The 27,522-nt window shown below is 39.9% G+C and overlaps 1 protein-coding gene across 1 annotated transcript in view; it reads left to right on the plus strand.

The window, feature by feature from the left end:
- The window catches only part of parp8 (poly (ADP-ribose) polymerase family, member 8), a 370,191-nt gene that overhangs the window by 249,309 nt on the left and 93,360 nt on the right, over window positions 1-27,522 (plus strand). Inside the window, exons 12-14 of the mRNA XM_072252492.1 lie at window positions 3,010-3,565; window positions 7,559-7,612; window positions 7,696-7,791. Coding sequence (XP_072108593.1) covers window positions 3,010-3,565; window positions 7,559-7,612; window positions 7,696-7,791 — 706 coding nt within the window. The remainder of the gene's footprint in view (window positions 1-3,009; window positions 3,566-7,558; window positions 7,613-7,695; window positions 7,792-27,522) is intronic.

The following is a 27,522-nucleotide window of genomic DNA, read 5'->3' on the forward strand; positions in this document are numbered from 1 at the left end:
ATAACAAAAGTTTTTTCAGACATATAAAGAGTGAAATGGAGCTGAGAGTGGATATCGTACTACTGGAAAATGATGGTGGAGAGATAGTAATGGTGGACAAAGAAATGGCAGAAGATCTTAAGTACTTGGTGTCCTCTTCCATGTGGAAGACACTAGCAATATGCCAGAAATTCAAATATGCCAGGGGGCAGTATTGAGCATAGTTGCTATTACTAAGGAGAAGGTGCTTGGGAAGCTGAAAAGTCTGAAGGTGGACTACACCCCTGGGTTCTGAAAGTAAGAGCTGAAGAGATTGTGAACGTATTAGCAATTATTTTTCAACAATCACTAGATTCTGGTATAGCACTCTTTAAGAAGGGAGGGAGATAGAAGATAGGAAATTATAGGCTAGTAATTATTTTTCAACAATCACTAGGTTCTGGTATAGCACTCTTTAAGAAGGGAGGGAGATAGAAGAAAGGAAATTATAGGCTAGTTAGCCTGACTTCAGTGGTTGGGAAGATGTTGAAGTCCGTTATTAAGGATGAGATTTCAGAGTACTTAGAGGTGTCTGATAAAGTTGGCCAAAGTCAGCATAGGGAAATCTTGCCCTTCAAATCTGTTGGATTTCTTTGAGGAATTAACATGCAGGATAGGCAGTGGATCGTAAACACAAAATAATCTGCAGATGCTGGGGTCAAAGCAACACTCACAACACACTGGAGGAACTCAGCAGCTCGGACAGCATCCGTGGAAAAGATCGGTCAACATTTCGGGCCGGAACCCTTCATCAGGACTGAAGAGGGAAGGGGCAGAGGCCCTATAAAGAAGGTGGGGGGAGGGTGGGAAGGAGAAGGCTGGTAGGTTCCAGGTGAAAAACCAGTAAGGGGAAAGATAAAGACAGTGAATGTTGTTTATTTGGATTTTCAGAAGGCCTTTGTCATGTTGTCACACATGAGGCTGCTTCACAAGGTGATAGCCCACGGCATTACAGGAAAGATATGAGTATGGACAGACGATTGGCTGACTGGCAGGAGGCAAAGAGTTGGAGCAGGTTAGCTGCTGGTCACTAGTGGTGTTCTCCAGGGATTGTTGTTGGGACTGTTTCTTATCATGTTTTATGCCAGTGATTTAGATGACGGAATTGATGGCTTAGTGGCCAGTTTTGCAGACAAGACGAAGATATGCAGAGCAGCAGGTAGTGTTGAGGAAGCAGTGGGTCTGCAGAAGGACCTAGAGAGGTTGGGAGAATAGGCAAAGGAGTGGCTGATGGAATATAGAGTAGGGAAGCGTATGGTCAGGCACTTTGGTGGAAGAAATAAAGGCATAGTAGAGTTTCTTAAAAGGGGAGAAAAATTCAAAAATAAGAGGTGCAAATGAACTTGGGAGCCTTTGTGCAAGATTCCCTAAAGGTTAATTTGCAGGTTGAATCAATGGTAAGGAAGGCAAATGCAATGTGAGCATTCATTTCGAGAGGGCTAGAATATAAGAGCATGTAGAGCAAATTACAGTGCCATCATGTTTGCTGTTGTGTGCTGGGGCCGCCGGCTGAGGGTAGCAGACACCAACAGAATCAACAAACTCATTCGTAAGGCCAGTGATGTTGTGGGGATGGAACTGGACTCTCTGACGGTGGTGTCTGAAAAGAGGATGCTGTCCAAGTTGCATGCCATCTTGGACAATGTCTCCCATGCACTGGGTGGGCACAGGAGTACATTCAGCCAGAGACTCATTCCACCGAGATGCAACACTGAGCGTCATAGGAAGTCATTCCTGCCCGTGGCCATCAAACTTTACAACTCCTCCCCTGGAGGGTCAGACACCCTGAGCCAATAGGCTGGTCCTGGACTTATTTCATAATTTACTGGCATAATTTACATATTACTATTTAACTATTTATGGTTTTATTACTATTTATTATTTATGGTGCAACTGTAACGAAAACTAATTTCCCCCGGGATCAATAAAGTATGACTATGACTATGTAATGCTGAGGCTGTATAAGGTATTGATCAGCCTGCACTTGGAGTATTGTGAGCAGTTTGGGCCCCTTATCTAAGAAAAGATGTACTGGCATTGGAGAGGGTCCAGAGGAGGTTGTTCATAAGAATGATTCCAGGAATGAAACGGTTAACATATGAGGAGCAATTAACGGCTGTGGGCCTGTACTTGCTGGAGTTTAGAAGAATGAGGGTGGATCTCATTGAAACCTATCGAATATTGAAAGGGCTGAATAGAGTGGATGTGGGAAAGATATTTCCTATAGTGTGTGTGAGTCAAGGACCAGAGGGTCCAGCCTCAGAACAGAGGAACATCTGTTTAGAACAGAGGTGACGAAGATTTTTTTTAGCCAGAGGGTAGTGAATTTGTGGAATTCCTGGACACAGATGGCTGTGGAGGTCAAGTCATTGAGTATACTTAACGCAGAGGTTGATAACTTGGTTAGCCAGGGCATCAAAGGGAGAAAGTAGGAGAATGGGGTTGAGAGGGATAATAAATCAGCCATGATGGGATGGCAGAGCAGACTCAATGGGCTGAATGTTCTCATTCAGCTTCTACGTATGTCTTATGGCCTTAAGTACCTCTGTAAGGTCTCCTCACAACTTGTTCCATTTTAAGGAAAAGCACCCCAGCTTTCCCATTCCTTCCATATGACTGAAGTCCCTCATCCTTGAAGGCATTTTAGTAAATCTCTTCTACACCCATTCAATGTCTACTAAAATGTGCAGCCAGAAATGGACACACACAGCATCACAGAAAAGTTATAGCTTAGAAGAAGGCCATTCAGCCCATCAAGTGAAATAGTAAATACAAGAAGTTACCCTTCTCTTTAGCTTTTGCTGCTACTTAAAAACTCTTTAGATTCAAACCTCTGCTGCTGTAATGAAAGTTTGTCAACCTAAATTACTGAAGCTGTTTCTGACTCCACATGCGCTGCCTAACCTACGCAGTATTTTCTGTTCCTCTAATTACCTGCTATATTTATTTCCTTGAAATCTAAAGTAAGTCATAAAATCTTTTCAATTCCAGGTCGCCAAGTTATCCTCCACCTGGATGTGGCAAAAGTAAATCAAAACTGAAACCAGAACAAGATGGGATTCCCAAGTCACAGAAACTGCTAAAGAGGAACTGTTCCAGTACTGGGAAGGTGGAAGATGGCTGTGATTCCAAACCTCACAAACCTCTAGGCCGTTCTTTTTCCAGTGATCCAAGAACTGATCAGAATAATTCATCAAAGCCACATAAACTTTTAAGTCGATCATGTTCTGCCACCATGAGGCTGGATGAAAATCTTCCCCTGAAGTCCCACAAATTATTGAGCAGGACATGTTCTGGTGACACCAGATGTGAGCACAATAGTGCACCCAAGCCACACAAACTGCTGAGCAAGTCTTGTTCCAGCACTCTGAAGCCAGAGGAGACGGATGGACTGAAACATCACAAGCTGCTGAGCAGGTCCTACTCCAGCAATGCCAAAGTGGGTAAAACAGAGTTGTGCAAAGATCCCACTTCTGAGGGTAGAAGACTCTCACTTACCTCAGGTCTCATTGGCATATTAGCGCCTTCCTCTTCATCACAGCCCACAGTACGTACCTGCCTAGATGTAGTGTCTCTATCTTTATATTCCTTAGAGGTGAACTCAATGAGAAAATTTCATATGTTCCAGGCATCTGCTTGAACAAAATATGGAGCAACTTAGAAAATGAGTTAGCCTGATCCAAAGCATTCAGATTCAGGACAACAGGCACCAGCGTCTACTTTAAAATTGAGTCAAAGCATGGCATTGGAACTTGAAAAATCACAATTGATGTAGATTTAGATCAGTGCTGCAAATACATGAAATATTTTCAACTAAAATTAGGATCTCTATCTTAATCTGTTAATATTGTAGGAGTGTTATAAATCAGATGGTATCACAATTAAACAGCAGCATAAAGCGAGTTCTGTCACTGGATATTTATGATGACTCTTTGGAGGTGACACAGAGCTATCATTGTGATACTATTTTTCTCTTTTTCTAGAGAAAATCAGTTGTCAACCATTTCCCCTCTGCAATAAGCATTCCTTTTAATGTTTCAGAAACTAAGAGCTTAGTACTGCAGCATTCAGAAACAGCCAACATTGGTAAATGGAGTTAATGAACATCAGTAGATCCTTAGGACATTATGTGTTTCAAGTCAAAGAGATAATGGCTAATCTGTGATCTACCATCTTTGCTCAATAATACCATAAGACTATAAGATATAGGAGATGAATTAGGCTTTTTGCCCCATCAAGTCTGCTCTGCCATTTCATCATGGCTGATCCTATTTTCCTCCTGCTCCTTCTTCCCATATCCCATCATGCTGCGATGGATCAGGAATCTATCAAATTCTGCCTTAAATATACATAAAGACATGGCCCACACAGCTGCCTGTGGCAAAGAATTCCACAGATTCACCACTCTGGATAAAGTGGCTAAATACCTAAATGTTTAAATGAAAAACCTAACATGCATTGATGTAAAGTTAACACTCAGCTGAGACAACAATTGTAGCTCGTGGACAGGAGTTCTAAGTTTCTATCTCCCACTTACTGTAGAAATAATTACTAACAACAATCCTAAAATAGCGTTTAGCTGGGGCACTTACTCGTAGTCATCCTTATCAATGGAAGTAACTTCTATCTGCCCTCGCAGCAGAAATACTCTCTATCTGCTCTATCAGTTCCCCTTAAGGAACCAGAGTTTCTGATCAGCAGCTAGACCACAGTTCTGGATGTTTTGAATTCAACAATGTGTTTACCTTAGGCAAAGTTGCTCCACATTTGGTGGATTATCTCAGTACACCATCTTATATTGGCTCTGGTTAAATACTGTTTTTTCAAAATCTCACCTTTGTCTACAAATTCTCCCCTGTTCTCTGTCCACCCTTTGTAATCTCCTCCATCACCCCAACCGATCTCTGACCAGGCATTGATCATCTGCACTGGTTTCTTTTTAAGGCACAATGTCTAGTTTTGTTTGTATCCTTGTGGAGCACCCTAGGACATTTTGCTAGCTTAATGATGCTACATACTGTAACTACAAATTATTGTTGTTAGCGTTGTTGTTCCACAACAGCTTTTTTTATTGGTTGGTCTCATGGAAACCACTGGGCAAAATGCTGTGTGCACAGCCAGCATCATTGCAAATTCTTGCTGACTCTACAGGGGCATATGTTTGTAGCCATGAGCAACACGCTGACTGAGAGACTAAAACATCAACTTTCCATCTGCTCACACTTGGACTAGGTAGATTAGGCACTGACGACGGCATACCTGAAATTTAGAGTCCTTAAAACATATTGACAACTTGTTTTGTTTGCTGTTGTGTCTTTTCATTTTGAATCTTTAGCTATTAAGGTCTTTGGGATATTTTGTCATTTGCTTTGACTTTTCTTTGTTAAAATGTTGAACAGAAAATATTAATATGAATATTCTAGTATTTTTAACCCAGAGTGTTACTAGCTAGTCACCCCAAAACCTTTCAACATTTACAAGGCACAAGTCAGGAGTGTCACAGAAACAGTCGTAGGGTTATACAGCATCGAAGCAGGCCCTTCAGCCCTACTTATCCATGCTGACCAAGTTGCCTACTGAAGCTCATCCCGTTTGTGATTACTCTTTGCATACTTGAATGATTACAGCTGTAAAGATTCTCAAACAACATGGCATAATCTGGGAAAATGGTACCACCCCGCCCATAATTTCTTTCTTCACCAGTGCATAATGGGTACAGTTAATTAGAATCTGGTTTATTATCACTGACATATGTCGTGCTATTTATTGTTCTGTGGCAGCAGTGCAATACTATTCAAATTTACAATAAAAGTAAGTAATGTGAAAGAAGAATAGTGAAGTGCTGTTCATGAACCGGTCCTCGAAGGTGGATAGGCGTGTGCCTGTGATGGAGCAGTGTTCATCATCTAGAATAATCCGCTGCGTTTATTCACCCACCCTATTCCAGCAGCCCTCCCAAAGACACGACCCCTACCCCTCGGAGGGAGAAGGTCAGTAGTTGCATGAGAATGCAACACGAGTTGGTTTCTTTCCAAGATACACTCCGTCCTGTCTTGGAAATGGGTTGCTTCTTCCATCATCCCTGGGTTGAATTCCTGGAACTCCCTCCCCAACGTGACTGTAGGAGTACCTTCGCCAGAAGAGTCAGGAAATCATAGGTGAATACACCATGTCACAACTGGTGGAGTTGTTGCCTTGCAGCTCCTGTGGATCAGCTTCGGACCTGACTTCCGTTGCTGTCTGTGTAGAGTTTGCATGCTCTCCCTGTGACTGCATGAGATTCCTCAAGTGCTGCGCTTTCCTCCCACATCCAAACGCATGCAGATTTACAGGTTTATTGGAGGCTGTACCTGCGCAAATTGTGCAGGTGAGTGTTAGAATCTGGGGAAAGCCGGTGAGAATATGTCAAAATAGTAGCTAAGACTAATATAGCATAAAAGGGTGGTGCAGATGGCCAGTGCAGACTCAATTGGCTGCTCTCTAATCCTGAGACTTCATGACTGCAGTGGTTCAAAATCACTTTCTCAGTGAATTTATTTACTTATGTTAAAAAACTACTTATTTATTTAGACAGAGGCAACTATATGCCAGTTATATGCAGACCCTAAAAAAATGAATAAAGGGGAAAACGTTCTCAAGATTCTCCATAATTGTGATTTTTTTGTTTTTTATATTGTTTAATGTACTTGATAAATCTCATCTGTTGACTTGAGCAGTGGTTTGATTCAGAAATATTGCAGAGACTTAAGTGAGTAAAAATCAAATATAGAGCATGAGACAGATGAGAAATATTTATAAACCAAAGAAAAAAGATGATTGAATTTACCTCTTGTCCTGTAATAATGTTGGCACCAGAACAATTGTTTCTGATGGATATGAATCAGAAAGCTGTGAGTCTGCTACTCCCTTTATAAACCTTATCTTTTTTTAAAATTCTCCATTAGCTTCTGAGGTGCACCTAAACTTTTATGATAGGATGCAAGTAGAAAACTCCCTTGTTCTCTCAACAAAGTCCATTTCTTTTGCTAGAAATTCTGCGCTTTCAAGTTGTATTTAGAAACACCCCCGCCCATCCCATCAGTATTTTGACTCAATAGTATCTCCCATTGAAAACGTTCAAGCCTTCATCAATTCTGCAGCATCAGGTTTGGAGACTTTGGGAAAGAAAGGTTCTAGGAGAAAGAAGATATTCTGAGTCAGGCCAGGATTATGAAGAATATCTGGAAAGCTGAAGATTAATCTCATCCTATTAACAATTTTAAAGATATTGTGTAAAATCTTTAGTGCCATACCAATATAGTTATTTCATTAGTGTAAAAATGTTACATCAGAAAACATGGTTAGTCATGAGCTAATTGAAGTAGTTTTGTTCAGTTAAAAGTCCTTTCATTAAGTGATATATTTCCGTGCGTTATGATAGAATAAGCAAACTCTAGACGTTTTTATGCTGCATTAAGAAATGTAATTTTTTGTTAGGCTGATTATTGTTGAACTTGATAGTTATGTTTACTGTTTTCTTTTCATTCCCTTTTCCCGTTAGTCCGGCTTTAATGTGAAAACACTAGTATCAAGGGAGCATGGGTTTCTAGTTCAGGTAAGGGACTTAACAACGTTACTTCTTTGACTTTAATCCAGCCCTTTACATTTTCACAATTAACAAGACCTTATTGTGTGCAGACCATTGAATATGCAGAGCAGCGGATACCAGTCCTCAACGAATACTGCGTGGTGTGTGATGAGCCTCATGTCTTTCAGAATGGACCAATGCTTCGGGTGAGTGGAACTGATATTTCATTCACTTTAAACATAACTAAGTGTCTCATTATGGTGTGCACTTAGTGATGAAAATGCAGGTATATGAAAAAAATAATGAGTTTTGAGAATTTTATGCTAAATGACTGAACTCGAAGGGCTATTTGACTGACTGCACTTGCTTGCTCTTCAATATAGTTTTGCACCCTGTTCTGATGTACTGTATTTCATGTTTCTTAGTTGGGCTGCACTGTTACCTGAAAGGAATAACTGATTCCTGGCATTAGATGGCATAGGTGGATGTAATGGAGGTAATGTTGTACCACTGTGGTCAGTTCTGGTTGTCTCATTATAGGAAGGATGTGGAAAGTTCAGAGGGGATGCAGAGATTTACCAGGACATCGCCTGGATTGGAGAGCATGTCTTGTGAGGATAGGTTGCGTGAGCTAGGGCTTTTCTCTTCAGAGTGAAAGTGGATGAGAGGTGACCTGATAGAGAAGTACAAGATAATAAGAGATATATATTGAAAGGACAACCAGAGACTTTTTTCCAAGAGTATAAATGACTAATACGACGGAGCATAATTCTAAGGTGATTACAGAAAGGTATGGAGAGGGGGATGTTAGATGTAATGTTTTTTGCACAGAATGGTAGGTGCATGGAATGCACTGCCAGGGATGGTGATAGAAGCAGATATGTTAGGGACATTTAAGAAACTCTTAGGCACAGGAGTGATAGAAAAATGGGCCGCTATGTAGGAGGGAAGGGTTCGATTGATCTTAGAGAAGGTTAAAAGGTCAACACAGATCATGGGCTGAAGAGCCATACTGTGCTGAAAGCTCAGTATTCTATGTTTAACATCAGCAATCTATGCACTAGCTTTATTCTAAGGTGGAATAGAAGACAATGACCAGAGTGTACACTAAATCCACTTCCACCTCTTTATTCCCTTGTGGTAATGTGGCATGTCTTCTCTTGTTCTAATACAATCGCTGAACAAATTCTATGTAAAACTGATCTCTCTTCAACTGACCGAATTTAGCCAGCCCCCAATAAAACACATTTAAATATGATTATCACTTGTCTTTTTCCATAAATGTTCCAAATTTTGTGATACTCAGGGACCATTGTTCTAAGTCCACCCCACTAAGGCATGCTTGGGTTGTCCAACAAGGTCTGTCTCTACTGCTTCCTTCCTAATCGGGCTGTAAACACATAGGTCAAGCAAGTTCTCATACGTACAGATCAACCTGTTTGTCCCTCAGACAGGGTAACTAACAGGAAACTATTCCCCACAGCAGATATGTCTAAGACAAGGGGACATAGGTTTAGGGTAAGATGTAGGAATTTTAAAGAGGACCTAAGGAAGATTTTTTTACCGTGAAGATGATCAAAGTGTGGAAATTTCTGCCTGAGGGGATGGTGGGGAAGCTCTCACAGCATTTCATCAACTTTGATCAAGATGAACACAGAAGACTGAAAACTATGTAAAGGTAAATGGCATTAACATTGATAGGCTAGTTCTTATCTGTTCCTGCCAACAAGGAACTATAAGGCCTAATCCCATCTGCCAGCAACAAGGCCGTATCTGAACAATTTGGCAATAGATTTATAGCTCAGTCTCCTTCAGAATACCCAACAATTTAAGGTATACTTTTGCTCCCAGTATGAACTATAATAAGACAACTGCAGATAGCGAAACTCTTCTTTACACTGGAATTTTTTATAACATTCATTTAAGTTCTGTAAGGTCAGCATGATTGAAATCAAGTAGGTATTCAAGCAATAATACATTTTAGAGTCTGTCAGCTTCTCAGAGAAGGCTATGCTCCATGATTTTCTATTAAGTGTTATTCAGATGTTCCTGCGTAAAATAAAATTGAGTGCAAGCTTTAACACATACTTGGGAATGTTCAACAAATTCTAAAGTACTTCTGGAGATTCCCCTGCCCATAGGTTCTAAGAACAGTAAAATCTGCCTAAAGCAAAACAACTGCCGTTTCAGTTTAATATGCTTTCACATAAATGCACATATGCTTGTCCAAGGAGGTCAAATGAGAGGATACAGCTCACTTGACCCTTTGTGTTCACGAACAGAAAGTGTGTGAATGCTTCAGGTTCAAGACAATCAAGCCCGTTGGAATTTTATGTGGTCAAATACAAGAATAATGTTGATTATGAAGTTTATGCTGATGTTTAATGGTGGTCACCAATCTTTCTGTTCTGTTATGTATTTTGCTGTAGGCTTCAGTTGTTACTTGTTGAACTTTGGGTGGAATCTTGTGGTAGTATTTTTATGATGCAAAAAAAGTAAGGTGTGTTTGTTTAGTTCTTCTGTGATGCATTGGACATGCAAGGCCCTAATGGGTTATTAAATTCATTGTTGAGGGGCTACAGAGGAACACTGGCCCACCTGATTTTATTGGATTACCAGAAACCCAGGTAATCCATGTTCTGCCTAGGTTGATGCCACCTTGTGCATCCTATGACAGAGTAAATAGATTGGTGGGGAGGGTGGTACTACTTGTGTGGTTTTCAAACTCATTTGCAGGAAAAATCATGGAAAATCAACCCAGGTAGCAGTGAGCAAATTTATTTAAAACTATCTTAAAGTTTCCCTTCACAATAATGTATTCCTGAGATGATGGTTTTGCTGACAACGTGTCTTTGATATGCTTTGGCAGTGATGATGGACTGCAACTGAGTGGCTTGGGTTTAGATCATGAGTCTATTTTAATCTATTTCATAGATGCAGGCAGCAGAATTACTGATTTAACAACATTACTCAACTACCTGCTTTCCTGAGGCCTCTTCTGGGGTGAATCCATAGGCAGTTTGAAGGATCCATAAATTTCAGGCTTATTCTGTCCAAAGATTTCAGTCAAGGTTCTTCATACATCAGCTAAAGTAATACTTCTGACACTCAGCAATAAAATGGCAGGAGGTGGAGTGCCTGTACTGAGAGCCAGTCAGCTACAGATACACGAACTCTTGATGATTTTTCTCTTGGTAGTTGTGAGGCACTGCAGCCCAAGATCCTCCCGTCCTTGTCCCCGTAGGACTGCTTGCCTATGTGGTTAAATTTCAGTGAAGGACTCTGCCAAGTGTACCAGCCCATGCACATCTGCACAACACACATAATGTGAGACCCATGCTGTAACATGAGACACATTAGTGCCGAACAATGGGATGTTGCAACAGCGCCTGTATGGCCTGAAGTACTCAGTTGAAACTGTATAATATTCAGTGCAGCAATTCTCAGGATATGTGGATGTACTCTGCATTCTGCGTGTTCACTTTGGAAGGATTTGTGCTGATTCCTGTGTTGCTTTCTCCATGCTTGCCAATTTAAACACAGACTCTCTGTAGACCTCCCTACGCACTGCTCATAATATAGTAGTCTCCTGTTCTACTTTGCAGCCTGGCCCATCAACATCATCTCTAGCTGAATTTGATGCAACCTTGCCCTTCAGGCTGTGCCATCCTTTCCCTCTGCCCTGTCACAAGCTCTCATGCTTGGCCTCTCATCATCTGCAGGTCCAGCCTTTATGCAATCCTGTTGCATGTTTTGGTTAGGAGGAAGAAAAGCAATGCAAAAGAAAGAGTAGAGTTCTGAGATTTCAATATATGCACATGGCTCATTGAGCATACAGCATAGGCAAGCTTTTCACTATCTCAGTTCATATTGCGATAATAAACCAATTCCAACTCCACTAGGATTGTAGGATTGATAACTAAGAGGATGAAGTACAAAACCAAAGTTATATTGCAATTAGTAATTGGGTCTAGTTTTGTTCTACATATAAGAATGGACAGTAGAAACCCTTGAGAGGGCTGAGAAAAGATTTAGCAGATTGATTGATGGGTTGAGGAACCGAAGACTCATTAATAAAATAAAGAGACTATTGTTGTTGTCCATTAGTATAGTAAAGATTGAGAGATGGGAGGTGTTCAAAGCCATCAAGTGTGCAGAGGAATGAGAGAAGGGGAAAGAGCTCACATTGGGCCATGCACAGACCATGGCCAAGAACCAAACTATATTGAATTCAAGTGACTCTGAAGGAGTTGGAGTAAGACTCCATGAGAGGGAGGTGGAAGTAGATTTGATCATAACTTTAAAAAGTGAGCTAAACAGGTAATTCTGTAAAAAGAAATCTTGTACAGCTGTGGGGAATGAGACTGACTAGTCTTCTGTTGAGAATCAGCATTGGCTTCATGAACTGTTTAAGGAATGGTAGAGGTCACAGCTGCCAGAAGACCTTAAGTGTTATGCCAGATTTGAGGACTTGATTTTGCATAAAATTGGGTAAACTCTCTCAAAGGTTTTACTGTTTTGTGTAGTTTTATGGAATGGAAATTGATACAAAGTGCTGAACATACTGCATAGGTGTTAGGAAAAAGTGACTTCCAGAGCAACACGTTAACCAAGCCCTTCGTTTATTTAGTAGAGAGCACAGCTTCACTGGTGACAGTGTTGTTAAAAAAAACACACAGTGAACTCAGTCCACCTCAGGTATGTAACTGTGGTACAGGTGGGGCAAGGGTCATAAGCACAACATCTGTGGCTGTTGATAAGCTTTTTACCCTTGCTCCCCTGATCTAATTAGTTGCTTGTTGTACTTCATGTACTAAATAAAACAAGAAGGCCTCTGGACTCCCAATAAAACCTGTGTTAATTAGATGTGATCATATGATGAATCAGACTTATGTTCTGTTTTACTGTATAACTAATTTTTATCTTAATTCCATCCATGGAGATTTAAGATTCTATTTCAGTGTAATCCTTTCCAATTTGTTAAGTCTGCTGAGAGAACTATTTCTTTTGGTAGGTATAAATGTAACAGTAAGATTTCATAAATTTTTCATCCTTAAGTAAATCATGAAAACATTCGAAAGAATATGTCACAATTACGTTTATGAATTGGTGAACGCATGTCAACCAGAAGAAATCTTTCTTCAAGCCTTCAATACCTTTTCAGTGTTTCTTTGTAATCTGTAATACTCCTCTCAGATATTATTTCTATACTCCTTTTCTGACATAAATACTTCAAAAGAATTTAAAATTAAGACATTTAAGACTGAATTATTCAAATACCTTTGCAAAGTTTGAAACATAACTGTCAGTTAAACATAAACACAAGGAATTCTGGAGATGTTGGTAATCTTGAGCAACACACACAAGATGCTGGAGGAACTCAGCAAGTCAGGTTGGGAATACAGAGGGGAATAAACAGTCTGACTCTTATGATTCTAGTGTTCGAGTGGCAGAGTCAAAGGCGGGAATGTGGTTTGGGGAGGTGTGGGAAATTACCCTTGACACTCTGTTGAAGGTTGACAATTAGATTAGGACTCAGTCAAAATTGACTACAAATACCTTACTTGTTTGAATTCTAAATCAATGTTCCATATGTGCTTTGTTGATGCTCTTCAAGCAAGTAATATTGAAGGAGGTAATCCAGGCTATGCATTCCTGAATCCAACAAAAGAGCTCAATAAAATTCTACCTCCTCCCCTACCCATAACTACCCACCACTCCTCCACCTCTAATCTTTCCAAATCAAGATTGTTCCTCAGTGGCCCGATACTTCTCAACCTTCTCCAACTTTGTTCAGATTTCCTTTACCTTCCATGAAAAATTACAACCGCACACGAGATGCAAAATACAGAAAGGTCTCATGGTTGGATGGAATAAATTATTATTTTCAGTCAATGCTAAAGTCAGAGGATCAAATAACTAATCAACCAGCGGTTCCATTTTGCAGTGTGTTGTCACGGAGCACTGTAGTTTTCTGTAAAAGAGAACAAGCTGAGTTTATTGATTGGACTTATCTGAGTCTAAGGTGTGGCGTAGGAGCATTATAAGGTAATTAATAATCTAAGTCAAGAAGCACTGGCTATATTTCTCCTCCCTAGCAAAATTGCAGTGTGACAGAGAGAATAAGTGACATAATTACCAATATGTTATTCATTGGCTGCATGGAAAAAGTAAGCAGCAGCTTCAGACAGGTCTAAGCTATTGTATGGATTACATAAGCCAGGTTGGCTGCAAGTTACTATATAAATAACGTTTCTGTCACTTCCTTAGTTGTTTTTCCCTGGTGGTTCTGACTCATACTAAGTTAAGGATGAACTCAGCTTAGTGTGAAATAGGCTGTCTGTTATGAGAAAAGCTAACAGATAAAGCAATGCCTAACGAAGCCAGCTGATGAGCCTCAACCTTGGCTGGAAGAAGGAGAATAACTTTTAAGCAGTGTCACTCAGAGTCATGGGAGATAGAAAGATGGTGTTGAGGTGGAGGATCAGCTACTATCTTGTTTAATGATGGATCAGACTCTCAGGGGGAAATGACCTGACCTTCTCCCATGTCTGACATCCTTATACTACAATTCAAGTTAGAAAGCATGCACACCTGTTGGTGTGGATGAGAAAGGAATTAATTTGATTCTGCTGCCCCTCAGACATTCAGAGCCTTCTCACCCTCCTCGTTTCAGTCCGAGGGTACATTTGAAGAGCAGCAACCATGGAACAGTACAGCATAGTACAGGCCCTTCAGTCCACAATGTTGTGTAGACCTTTTAACCTGCTCTAAGATCAATCTAACCCTTCCCTCCTACTTAGCCCTCCATTCATGCACCTATGTAAGAGTCTCTTAAATATCTCTAAAGTATCTGCCTCCATCACCATCCCTGGCAGAGCATTCCACCCAACCAGCACTCTCAAACAAATGTACTTCTGACACTCTCCAACCTAAATTTTCCTCCAATTACCTTAATGCTATGCCCTGTGGTATTAGCCATTCCCATCCTGGGGAAATATCTCTTTCTATCCACTGTATCTATGCCTCTTATCATCTGACACACCTCTTTCAAGTCACATCTCATCCACCTTCAATCCAAAGAGAAAAGCTCTAGCTCACTCAACTTTACCTCGTAGGATATGCTCTTTAAAGCTGGGATCATCCTGGTAAATCTCCTCTGCATCCTCTCTAAAGCTTCCATATCCTTCCTATAATGAGGTGACTAGATCTGAACACAATACCCCATGATACCGTTTTGAAGGTGACCCTATGCCTCTGAAACCAGTGCCTATTTGAACTTCAAGCAAAGAAAGTCAAGAAGAAATATAAAGAAACAAAGTCATTATAACAAATGATAGATGGCTCAGATTGGCTGATAGATGTGACGGTGCCCCTTTCCTCTGACACGATGGTTCACATTTAATTCCACCAGCCATGAGGTAAAATGTAAATCATTGGGTTATTCATTCTCTCATATCACTCTGATGTTTGCTGAATGGCCATTACTCATTGGAGTCACAGTTGTGATATCCATTTGAAATAGAATTTAATATGCAATGCTACAACAGCAGAGGTGGGGTAAGATTTTAGTAATAGTATTAGGTATGACTGTTGGGTAGGCCATATCCTTTACAAGCCTGGCACCAGTCCCTTGAAACAGATACTCCATTCTGAGTTTCTTGTGTGATAAAATTACTGGGCGGACAGAAGAAAAGATTTAAGGGTCTACTCAAAACCTCCTTGAGGAAATGCAACATTCCTGCTAACCCCTAAAAATCTATAGTCCATGCCTAATCAAAGTGGAGGAGGAGTATTTGGGATGATATTGAGAACTTCAAGGCCACCCATTGAGTGTACACAGATGCCATGCATTAGGAGTAGAAGGAATAAACTACTATATCTCACAAACTCTCCACCCATCACTGTAGTCAGATACCTCCTGCTCCATTTGTGGAAGATTCTTCCATTCCCAAGATGCCTTCCATACCTACCTCAGAAACCACAAAAGCAGAGTGGAAGCAAGTTATCTTCAATTCTTAAAAAGTGTTAATGTACCTTTCTGAAATATGAGCACTGTGCCTAATGCATTGAATTATTTCCTGTCGTCCTATCGCCTTGTTACTTTAAACAATAAAAAGTTATAATTTCTTTCAGTCAAAAGCAAAATGAAATGAAATATTTTAGTAACAAAAACAACAGGAATTCTGCAGATGCTGGAAATTCAAGCAACACACATCAAAGTTGCTGGTGAACGCAGCAGGCCAGGCAGCATCTGTAAGAAGAGGTGCAGTCGACGTTTCAGGCCGAGACCCTTCGTCAGGTCCTGACGAAGGGTCTCGGCCTGAAACGTCGACTGCACCTCTTCCTACAGATGCTGCCTGGCCTGCTGCGTTCACCAGCAACTTTGATGTGTGTTGCTTGAAATATTTTAGTGTTCATCAAAAAATTTCCACTGAAGTGGGCAATGATATTAGGAATTATTACAGAGCTCAGTGCATTCGTACTTGGGAACATTAACTTGTTTTATATTCTTCAAAGACAATGTAAGATTTGATGAACATCTTGACGGTTAAAGGAAAATCACTAGGTGGTGGTCAACAGATGGTGATATAAATGTAATCAAAGAGCTCTTTCACATGGGAATTGCTGTGAATTATTAATCCAGCTGTTGCTGTGTGCTGCTATCCATCTTGATTTTGCAATCTGAGACAAGTTGCAACCTCTTTATGTACTAAACTTTGCTTGCATAGAAATTCAGCAATTTAGCAATTGTTTATAGTTTCATTTAGATTAACTTTTGGATTTTGGTCCATTGGCTGACAAAGTTCCAAGCTGATAGAATTCTGAGAATATTTCTGTCAAAGAGATGGAAACAGGATTATTGGACTTATTCCATCATTCAGTGTTGTGAGTACTGATCCTGTCACTTAGCCACTCTGTTACCAAATTCCTGTCCAAAAATCTTTCAATCTCAGCCTTATATATACTCAACCACTATCCCCGGAGGATTTTTAGAGATTTACAACCCTTGGCATGAATAAATTGCTTCATGCCTCGATCCTATGTGACTGATTCCTTACTCTTAGACTATTGTCCCAAATTCTAAACTCTCTCGAAATATAGGAGACAGTCTCTGTGAATTCATCCCTTATATTTCTCAGAGGGATCGCCTCTTGGTCATTTAAATTTCAGTCAATCTGACTTGATTTCTTCTCTTGACACATCCAGCATTTGGTATGGTAATTCCATGCTGCATTGATTCCACATTAATCCTCCTTTAGCTGTAGAGATCAAAACTGTCCACAGTACTCCAATCGAGGTTTCATCAAATCCCTGTTCTGTTGCAGCAGGACTTCCTCCTGTGCTCCATTCCCCTTGTAATAAAAGTCAACGTACCATTTAACTTCCTAATTGCTGTAGCTTCATGCTTAATTTCTGCATTTCTTGAACCAGCATACTAATACCCTTCAGTACACCATTGCATTTAATTTCCCAACACAAAATTTTTTCGTATTTCTCTTTCGAATAAACTGATTTACCTTATTTTAGTACACATTGGACCTTGACAAGATCAAGAGAATCTAAGTGCTTGTGCTTCATTCTATTGGAAGTCTCCCACCTGAGCACTTGGACTACTCTCTTCGGTTGCTTTTCCATTTCTTAACTTACTAGTTTACAATCCTTGATGTGTAAATGATTTCATTTTGAGGCTGTTTTTTTCTTTCATCAATATCTCTGCTGCATTCAGGACTAGAATATCATGATTAATTAACTGACAAGTCTAAATGGTAAAACCTTACATAATGTGGGGATGTACTAAATCCAACAAAAATGTCCAAGTTCATACAAGAGAAAACCTGCAGATGCTGGAGACCCAAGCAACACACGCAAAATGCTGGAGGAACTCAGCGGGCCACTCTGCATCTATGGAAAAGAATAAGCAGTCAACGTTTTAGGAAAAGACCCTTCATCGGAAAATGTACAAGTTGCTTCTTTTCATCAACATACAAACCTGGGGAAAATGCATCAGTTCAGCTAGGATCATCTTGCTAAAATATAGTGTGCAATAGTTCTGTTCCGGAAAACAAATTAATTCTTTGAATCATTTTACCTTGATTTACCTTGTGACAGATAGCTAGAGAGAGCATTCTGGCCCATATGGAACAAAGATTAATAAACAGTGGATTTACCTGGTATCCTCATGTGATTTTCATTCAGCAACAAATGTGCTTATTTCCTCTGGTGGAGTCAAGCTTCAATTATGCCGATGCCTGAGAAGAATGTGGTAGCCTGCTTCACTGACTCTTGTTCAGTTTCACTTATGTCCATTAGGATGAACTGTTGGTGATGAAACATCAACTCCTACCTGAGAAATGACTTGGATCCACTCCAATTTGCCTTCTGTCACAACAGGTCAACTGTGGATGCCGCTTCAACCCTGGAACATCTCGACAGCGAAGACGCTGGATCAGGATGCTCTTCATTTAATACAGCTTCGCATTCCATACTATCATCCCCTCAATATTTCACTGTACAACTGGATCCTCGATTTCCTCACTTGCAGACCCCAGTCAGTTCAGATTGGTAACAACATTTCCTTCACAAATGTACCGGTGCACCTCAATGCTGTGTGTTTAGCCCCCTGCTCTACTTGCATTATACTTACGACTGTGAGGCTAAGCACAGTTCCAATGCCTTATTTGAGTTTGCTGATGACAACACTGCCATTGGCCACGTCAAAGGTTCTGATGAATCAGTAATATAGGAGGGAGATTGAAAATCCAGCAACAACTTCTCACTCAATGTCAGCAAGACCAAGGAGCTGATTATTGACTACAAGAGGAGGAAACCGGAAGTCGTGAGTCATTCCACATCGGGGATCAGAGGTGGAGAGGGACAGCAACTTTAAATTCCTCACTATTATCACTTCAGAGGATCTGTCCTGGGTCCAACACACAAATACAGTTATGAAGAAATCACAGCAGCGCCTCTACCTTCTTAGAAGTTTTGCAAAGATTTGGCATGTCATCTAAAACTTTGACAAACGTCTACAGATGTGTGGTAGAGAGTATCTTCATTGGTTGCACCAAGGCCTGGAGTGGAAACACCAATGCCCTTGAATGGAAAAGCCTATAAAGTGTAGTGATATGGCCCAGTCCATCATAGGTAAAGCGCTTCCCCCCATTGAGCATATCTACATGGAGCGCTGTTGCAGGAAAGAAGCATCCATCATCAAGGACTGCCACCATCCATGATATGCCCTCTTCTCACTTCTATCATCAAGAAGAAAGTACAGGAGCCTCAGGACCCACACTACTGGGTTATTACCCCACAACCTTCAGGCTTTTGAACCAGTGGGGATAATATCACTCAGCTTCACTCACCCCATCTGTGAACTGTTTCCACAACCTATGAGATCACTTTCAAGTACTATTCATCTCATGTTCTCAATATTTATTGTTTATTTATTTACTACTATTGTTTCTTTCTTTTTGTATTTGCACAGTCTGTTGTCTTTTGCACATTGGTGGTGTCCATCCTGTTGGATATGATCTTTCATTGATTTTATTGTGTTTGTATTTACAGAGATTGCCGGCAAGAAAATGAATCTCAGAGGTATATATGGAGACATACATGTATTTTGATAATAAATTTATTTTGAACTTTGTAGCAATACTTCATCTATCTTATTCCTCTTAACTGCCCCCATATAATTAACAGATTTAGTTATCCGTTCAATATTGTTCCGCTGCTAGAGCAGGAATGATTTTAAAATTCCTTTGAATTGCAGGAATCAGGGTCTGTGTATATTGGGTAATGAGGAAGTTTGTTCTCTTATATAGTAATAATAACTTCTATTTATAAAGCAACTGTTACATAACAGACATCCCAAAGTATTTCATAAATAATGAAACTAATTTATGTTGGATCCCCATAAGGTGACATTAAGGCAGTTGACTAAGAGCTTGGTCAAAGAGGTAGATATTAACCAGTGGCAAGAGAGGTAAAGCAGGATTAGGTAAAAGAGATTAAAAAGTGAAGCATGTTGTTACTGAAATTGTCCATTTCAAGGTATCCACTCCAACCAAGTATTGAAACTACTGGTAACTATTGCAGCTATTATTGCAAACTCATGGAAGCATGAAGTCAGTTTACATGCAAATTAACCAAGAAAGGAAAGTAATAATTTGAAAACCTTGAGAGTTACTATTTTAATTTTAAAAGCAAAACCCTGAAATTGATCACATGATGCCTGTTTTATTGGTGCTAATGACACCAAGTTTAATTTTGCCTGGAATAGATTTCACAAGTGAATATTTTGAATTGAAATTGCATCAATCATGAAACAGGAACAGACTATTCATGGATATCCCCTGTCAGGGCACCTGACCTTCTCCTAATAGAAGTTCACCAAATAATAACACTGAGTGAGTACTATACACTTCCAAATAAATTGGAGATGAAAGGAACAAATACAAACTTTGTGGAACAATCCACCATCAACTAGAAGACATTTGTGAAAGTCCTTGCGTTTTAAAGAAGCATTGCTGATATGTGCACGGGCTGCGCGGTTGTATCGTGGTTAGCATAACACCATTACAGCGCCAGGGTCTTAACTCCTGCCACTGTCTACAAGGAGTTTATACATTCCCTCTCTGACTTCATGTGTTCCTCCAAGTGCTTCAGTTTCCTCCAAAACACATATGAGCTGGGGTTCGTGATTGTGGGGATGCAATGTTGGTGCCAGAAGCATGTTGACACTTGCAGACTACAAAATTCTTGAGATTTAATTTGATGTAAACCTGTACATTTCACTTTATATTTCCATGTACATGTGACAAATAAAGCTTATCTATTAGTCTATGTGCAGTCCTGAGCAGGGAGCTCCAGAATTCACTGCAAGTTGCTCACCTTCAAAATCCACAGAACTAACAGAAATAAGGTGATTACAAGGGGTCCATCAATCTTCAGCATCCACAACCTCATCACTCAGCAGTGAAAGAAGGAATCATTGTCAACTTAAGCTAACACTAAGCCAGTGAAAGGGAAGCTTCCTTAAATGAACTTAACAAAATTATAGTCCCCAGTGCAAACCATGTTATCATTTATCCCTTCCAATCATTACCACAAACATGGAACAACAACAATCATTAAGGGACACGAAACATTGTAGGAAACTCTCACTCATCCTGGTATGTGGGTTCTCTTGGGTAGATGATAACAAGAAAGTCTGATGATGCTAGAAATTGAAAGCAACACTCACAAAATGCTGGAGGAACTCAGCAGGCCAGGCAGCATCAATGGAACAGAGTAAACAGTCAACATTTGGGTTCGAGACCCTTCTTCAGATTGTAACACTAAGAATAACTGAATTCCTGCTTCAGTTACTTAATTTTCCTAATGCTTACCACCTCCCTTAAAGAAACCAGATCTCTACATCAAATACATTCTTGTGAAATTCTTTAATTGTAAACAGTGATGTGTAGATTACTCTGACAACTCTTGTAAGATCACTGTGTTGCTCTATTATTGTGTTGAGATTATCATTCCCAAAGGAAATCACAGAAGACTTCCTTCTAAACTGTTAGATAAAGTATGGTAGTCCTAGTGGTTGCCCTGGCCTTTGTAGCACACCTCCTCCCAGCTGATCTTGTTGACTGCAAATTGCATGTCACTTTGAGTAAATGTGGGAGCACCCTTTTTCTCGCCTGCAATGTCTATCCATCGTGTGTGTGTGTACTGCATTGGAGAGTGTGCCTTTTTGGGATAACTCTGTACAAAGTGTCTGAAGACCCAATAAGTTGAGTATGGAGATATGACTTTCCTATTTTAGTACTTGCTTCTGTCAGTGAATCAACTTAATACCATTTCACACTTATTTTGGCCAAACTTACTTTTTTTTTAAGCAGTTGATTTGATATGGTATCGATGATACATGCAACGTTTTTCAGTGCATTCAAAATTTGTGAAGTACTATTCCTGGGTAATGAATGAATGTATTGAATACATGTTCCAAAGTGGCTTTACCTTTATCTTAAAGTGTATTCTTCATTTTTAATAGATTTGAAACCCTTAGTGTTTAATTGAGAAATAATTTCTAAGTTAATTAGCATGATAATAGATGTTTATAATTGCACATTTGACCTTTAGCTAACCTGGAGCCAACCAGTTGTTCAGTATCACAAAAGAAATACAGAGCAATTAGGCCGGAGATGACATAAATCTTACCGTTCTCAAGAAGGAAATGTGCTGCATTCTTCTGGCTGCAAATTTCTGGTGTCTGATGGGAAAGCAACTGTTTTGCACATCAATCCTAGCACCTATTAGTCCCAGTTACAGACTGGCTAAATATTCACATTTACTGTGAATTTTGTAGCTGATGGCTCTGCAAAGTCACCAGCATAAACAAGAAAGAATGACTTGGACTTATATAAAGCATTTTAAGATGTCGAAACTTAGCAAATATTACAATGAAGAGGCAACACAAAACACTGCAAATGATAGAATTTTGGTTTGAAACTCTGCAACAGTCCAAATGAGGATTTCAATCCAAATCATCAACAATTCCTTTCCTCCCACAGATGATGCTAGACCCGCTGAGTTCTGTCAGTAGAATTGTTTGTAATTACAATGAAGCAGTTGTGAAGTGTAGTCACTGTTCTATAGTTGAAATGAACACAAGGTATTCAGTCAAATCACTCACAAAGGCAGAAGCTTATCTTGTCCTTGATTCATATCTGGCACAGGAAGTCTGATTCCTGTCACATTTATATAATAGCTTCTCGTAAAGTTTGTGTTGACAGTTTTCCTTGGTTAAATCAAACTCCTACACAGAATATAAATCACATCAAAATGAACCATTTTGACTTGGTCTGAAGGTGATGTGCATAAGAGACCTTTAGGGCTGATTTTCATCCTGTCCATCCAAACAAGGCACCAGGTAGTCAATTATTGATGCTCACAAAATGGTACCCATCCACCAGTGTCTGAATCAAATCAGTCAATTTAGCCAAAGAGCCTGTTTACCTCAGGCATCTATAAAGAAATTATGATCCCAGAAGTACTATTATACAAAAATATCAGAAACCCCAAATGTTCAACCCACAATTAAGCCTTGTCTCTGATCAGAGTGAAACTTGGGATTTTTTACTATATAGATTTCATAAGGGAATCTTCATTCTCTTTTCTTAATTAGTCTCAGTAGGCTTTGTCTAGATCTTGGAAATGCTGACATCAGCAATTTCATTTGGATGGAGGGATAGTTAGAAGAAGATCAGAGGAGGAGCAGATGAGGGAGATGTTCGGAGAAAACCACATAAGTCAGCATTAAACAGAGGCAGGAGTCGTGGTTATATCTATTTAAGGAGTAGTGCTTTAAGGATCTACACTTCTTAAGTGAAACTGTTTTGGATCTTCTATCCATCTGGGTAGCCTCCAACCTGATGGCATGAACATTGACTTCTCAAACTTGCGCTAATGCCCCACCTCTCCCTCGTACCCCATCGTTATTTATTTATATACACACATTCTTTCCCTCTCTCTCTCTTTTTTCTCCCTCTGTCCCTCTCACTATATCCCTTGCCCATCCTCTGGGTTTTCCCTCCCCTCCCCCTTTTCTTTCTCCCTGGGCCTCCTGTTCCATGATCCTCTCATATCCCTTCTGCCAATCAACTGTCCAGTTCTTGGCTCCATCCCTCCCCCTCCTGTCTTCTCCTATCATTTTGGATCTTCCCCCACCTCCCACTTTCAAATCTCTTACTAGCTCTTCTTTCAGTTAGTCCTGATGAAGGGTCTCGGCCCGAAACGTCGACTGTACCTCTTCCTAGAGATGCTGCCTGGCCTGCTGTGTTCACCAGCAACTTTGATGTGTGTTGCTTGAATTTCCAGCATCTGCAGAATTCCTCGTGTTTGCTGTTTTGGATCTTTACAGCTTCCTGCAGCAGGCCTTTTTGGTTCCTATGCGAAAACGAAGCCTTTTATTGTAAATGTCACCATACTTTCAACCACTTAGACACAGCTTCCTTTCAGGCTGCAACAGTGGACATTATCTGCATCGTCCGTTTTTCAGTTTCAGACTTCATGGTAGTGTCAAATGGGTTATTACAACATATTTTAGCCTTACTGAGAGGCATTCACTGGGAGAGATCCAGCAACCGCAGCAGCAGGATCTGTAGAAATTGGATGAATGGGGGATTAGTGGTAATGATTAATTTTGACTTGCTGCCCTGAAGGATCTGTTTCTATACTATACTTTTCTATAACTAGTCTTTTATCACTCCTTCAATCCAACATTGTGATAATGAAACAATTTAGTCAACTAGTCTATGAATGACGTACTATCAATAATGACTTAGGTACTGCTATGAAGTTTCCAATTTATGGAGGCACAGTTATTTCACTTTTAAACATAAGTTCAAAAATCAAACTGTATCATTCTTGCAAGACAGGCAGAGAGTGAGCAAGAGTGGGGGTTGGTGATAGAAAGAAAATGAACTGGTAGGATTCTACTGAAAGTGATGGTAACGTTCTGACTGGTGTCTCTCTGGATTTGGAAGTACTGCATCCTGTATCTCAAGAACCATCTTTTGGTGACAGCAGACATACTGGTGTAATTCACACTGTGGGCATTGACATGTCAGAGGATCTATTCTGGGCCCAACAAATTGCTGTATTCATGAAGAAAGCACTCCAGCGGCTTTACTTCATTCAGAGTTTGAAGAGATTTAGAATGTCACCAAAGTCTAAGCAAATTTGTACAGATGTACCTTGATCAGCATTCTGACTGATTACAGTAGACAATAGGTGCAGGAGTAGGCCATTCGGCCTTTCGAGCCAGCACCGCCATTCACTGTGATCATGGAATGATCGCATTACATCATCACCTGGAATGAAAGGTCCAATGCACAAGATAAAAAAATGCTGCAAAAGTTTGTAGACCTAGCAATCTCCATCATGGACACTAGCATCCCACTGTCAAGGACGTCTTCAATAGATGGCAGCATACATCATTAAGGACTATCACTATCCAGGACATGCCCTCTTCTCATCACTACCATCCGAGAGGAGGTGCAAGAGCCTGAGGACGCACACTCAACTTTTTAAGAACAGCTTCTTCCCCTCCGCCATCAGATTTCCGAACAGTCCATGAACCCATGAACACTACCTCACTATTGGGGGACATGGTGTAGCAGTTAGCGCAATACTACTACAGCATGGGGCATCAGAGATCAGAAATAAACTCCAACACCATCTGTAAGAAGTTTGTACGTCCTTCTATTGAGCATGTGGGTTTCCTCTGGGTGCTTTGATTTGCTCCCACATTCCAAGGTTAGTGGTTCGTAGGTTCATTGGTCATTGTAAATTGGCCAATGAATAAACTAGGGATAAATAGGTCATTTGCTGGGTGGCATGGCTTGTTCCTCTGGAAGGAGCTGTTCCACCCTTTATCTCTAAATAAATAAATAAAATGTTTGCTCTCTTTCTGCATTTTGAATTTATTTTTATATACCTCGTTGTAACCAGTAGTCATTTTATATATTGCACTGTATTGCTGCTGAAAAACAAGTTTCTGTTGCAAAACAACAAATTGCACAACATATGACAATGATAATAAACCTGATTCTGATACTGCCCTGTATGAGCCAGTAGAAATTGGTCAATTGAAGAAAAGACATTAGAAGATCACAAGGGTTATGGGGAAAAGGGAGGTTGGTGGAGATGCATCCACGGCCAGATCGGCCATGATCTTATCGAATGGCAGCACAGGCTCGATGGGCCAGATGCCCTACTCCTCCTTCTGTTTCTTATGTAATCTCAGACCTGGGCTAAAACTAAGTATATAGTCCTATATATAGTTCTATAATATACTATTAAATTTGGACTTAATCCGCAGTTGGAAGTAATCATTGATATTCTGCATTGTGAATATTATAAGTTGCAATATCCTATATTCTGCGAGTTATGCCCTGGGAGTTCCTTTAATTATTTCATCAGCTGCATCACCGTTGACAGTATTTGTTATAAATGCTGTCAATGGATTTGTTATAAATATCAAATAGAAGCTGCCCTCTGGTAGGCAGATTTTCACTTTCACCTACTCGACAGTAACCTGGGAAGCAAAATCTTTATTAAGCAGGAAATCTGCTGCGATGGTTCAGTACCTGACTCATAAAGGTGAAAGCCTGCTACTAGATATTGGAAAAATAGATAGATTTGCCTGTGAATTAGTCAGAAATCCAGTATCATAAGATATGGTATTATTTACACTTGTCTGCAGAGTGGGTGATGCCTCATGCATTATTCAAACATCTCGGCAATAAGCATTAAACATTGCTGGTGAGGATTTGGAATCTGGCCCAGTCCTTATACACCCCACTGTGTAGTTAAGTGTCTTGGACCCTGACATCTTTATCAATTGATTAGATAATTTTACAGAATTGTTAAAAGTGGAACATTGACAGAAGGCATTTTAAAGCCACATGGACACATTACACCTTTCACACATATAATTGGAGTGATAGCTCTAGTCCTATTTCGGTCTGATTTTTTTCTTTCGTTTATTTATATTCAATAATTTGGGGGAATTATGTGAAAGTAAATATCCATTTGTCATGACCCTGGCATATACTTGTTTTCTAATGCACCGGTGGCTGTGATACTTCATTAAAAGTGTTCCATCAACTTTCAGTTGGGTCGTGACAAGATGAGCCAAAATTCATGTCAAAGTAGGCTTAAAGCAATCACAACTCCCTATGTGATCCGGAAACGTGGTAAGATGCAAACTGAAAAGTGGGAGGCATTTGTGCGCTAGAAATGTTAAATAGAATGCTTTGTGATCCATTATTTTGAATTCATATTCACCAGCTTTGTTCTGAAGCTCAATGCAAAATTGAGCTTCTGAACAACGGTTAAAATTTCCAGTGATGGTCAGAAATGGATGAGCAGTCATTCAACTTTCAAAAGGCATTCAGAATGGGCAAGATTAATTACGTGAGTGGAGGAGTAGAGGTGGCTGAATTTCAGTGCAGTTAAGTGTAAAGCAGGTGGCAGAAAAGAATAGATGATATGCAGAGACCATAAATTATGTCAAAATAACTAAGCATGAAGTAAAAAGACAGTAATAGAATTGGAGCTTAGCATATCCTGTCACACGAGAACAAACACAATATTCAATTATATTGGAAAATCTGCTCAGCTAAGTAGAAATCATGCTAAAGTAATCATTTTGAGCATGTTCGAGAACTCTAGACCTTCAGAAAAGGGGAATCACCAGTGAAAATCAAGGTGAAAATTAATCCACAGGAGTAAGTGATGAGAAATTATTGCAAAATATCCTATCTATTTTTGAAATCAGTCAGCTAAAAGTAAGTTTATACAGTAAGTATCAGTCCAAGAAGAGTTTTCAGTACTTTCTTACTGCCTTTCTCTAATTGGGATTCCTCTAAGGTGTATGAGATTTTTGCCTTCATTAGCTGGAGCATAGAATATAAGAACAGAGGGGATTTGGTATAACATTACAATAAACATTGGCTAGGCCACAAGTAAAATAACTTCATTAGTCCTGATAAGGATCTCAGCCTGAACCATTGACTGTTTCCATGGATGCTGCCTGTCTTGATGAATCCCACCAGTATTTTGTGTCTGTTGCTCAAGAGCTCCAGCATCTGCAGTGTCTGTTGTGTTTATGACTTGAGATGATGGTGCAGACAAAAGCTTTGTAACATCTAAGAAACATCTGGAGAGCATTTCAATCACAGAGTCATGGTAGGCTTTGGACCAGTTGCTGGTAAATGGAATGAGTACTGATAGGTACTTGATAGTTAGCATGGAATGGTGGGTCAAAGAGCCTGTTTCTTTGTTGAATTACTCTATGATTTGTAACACTTCAATGATAATTATATAGGGAAGGAACAGTGAGACGCCACTTCAATCCGAAACTCTGACTTCAGCAGTCC

The sequence above is a fragment of the Mobula birostris genome, chromosome 3, assembly GCF_030028105.1.
Source record: "Mobula birostris isolate sMobBir1 chromosome 3, sMobBir1.hap1, whole genome shotgun sequence".
NCBI lineage: Eukaryota > Metazoa > Chordata > Chondrichthyes > Myliobatiformes > Myliobatidae > Mobula > Mobula birostris.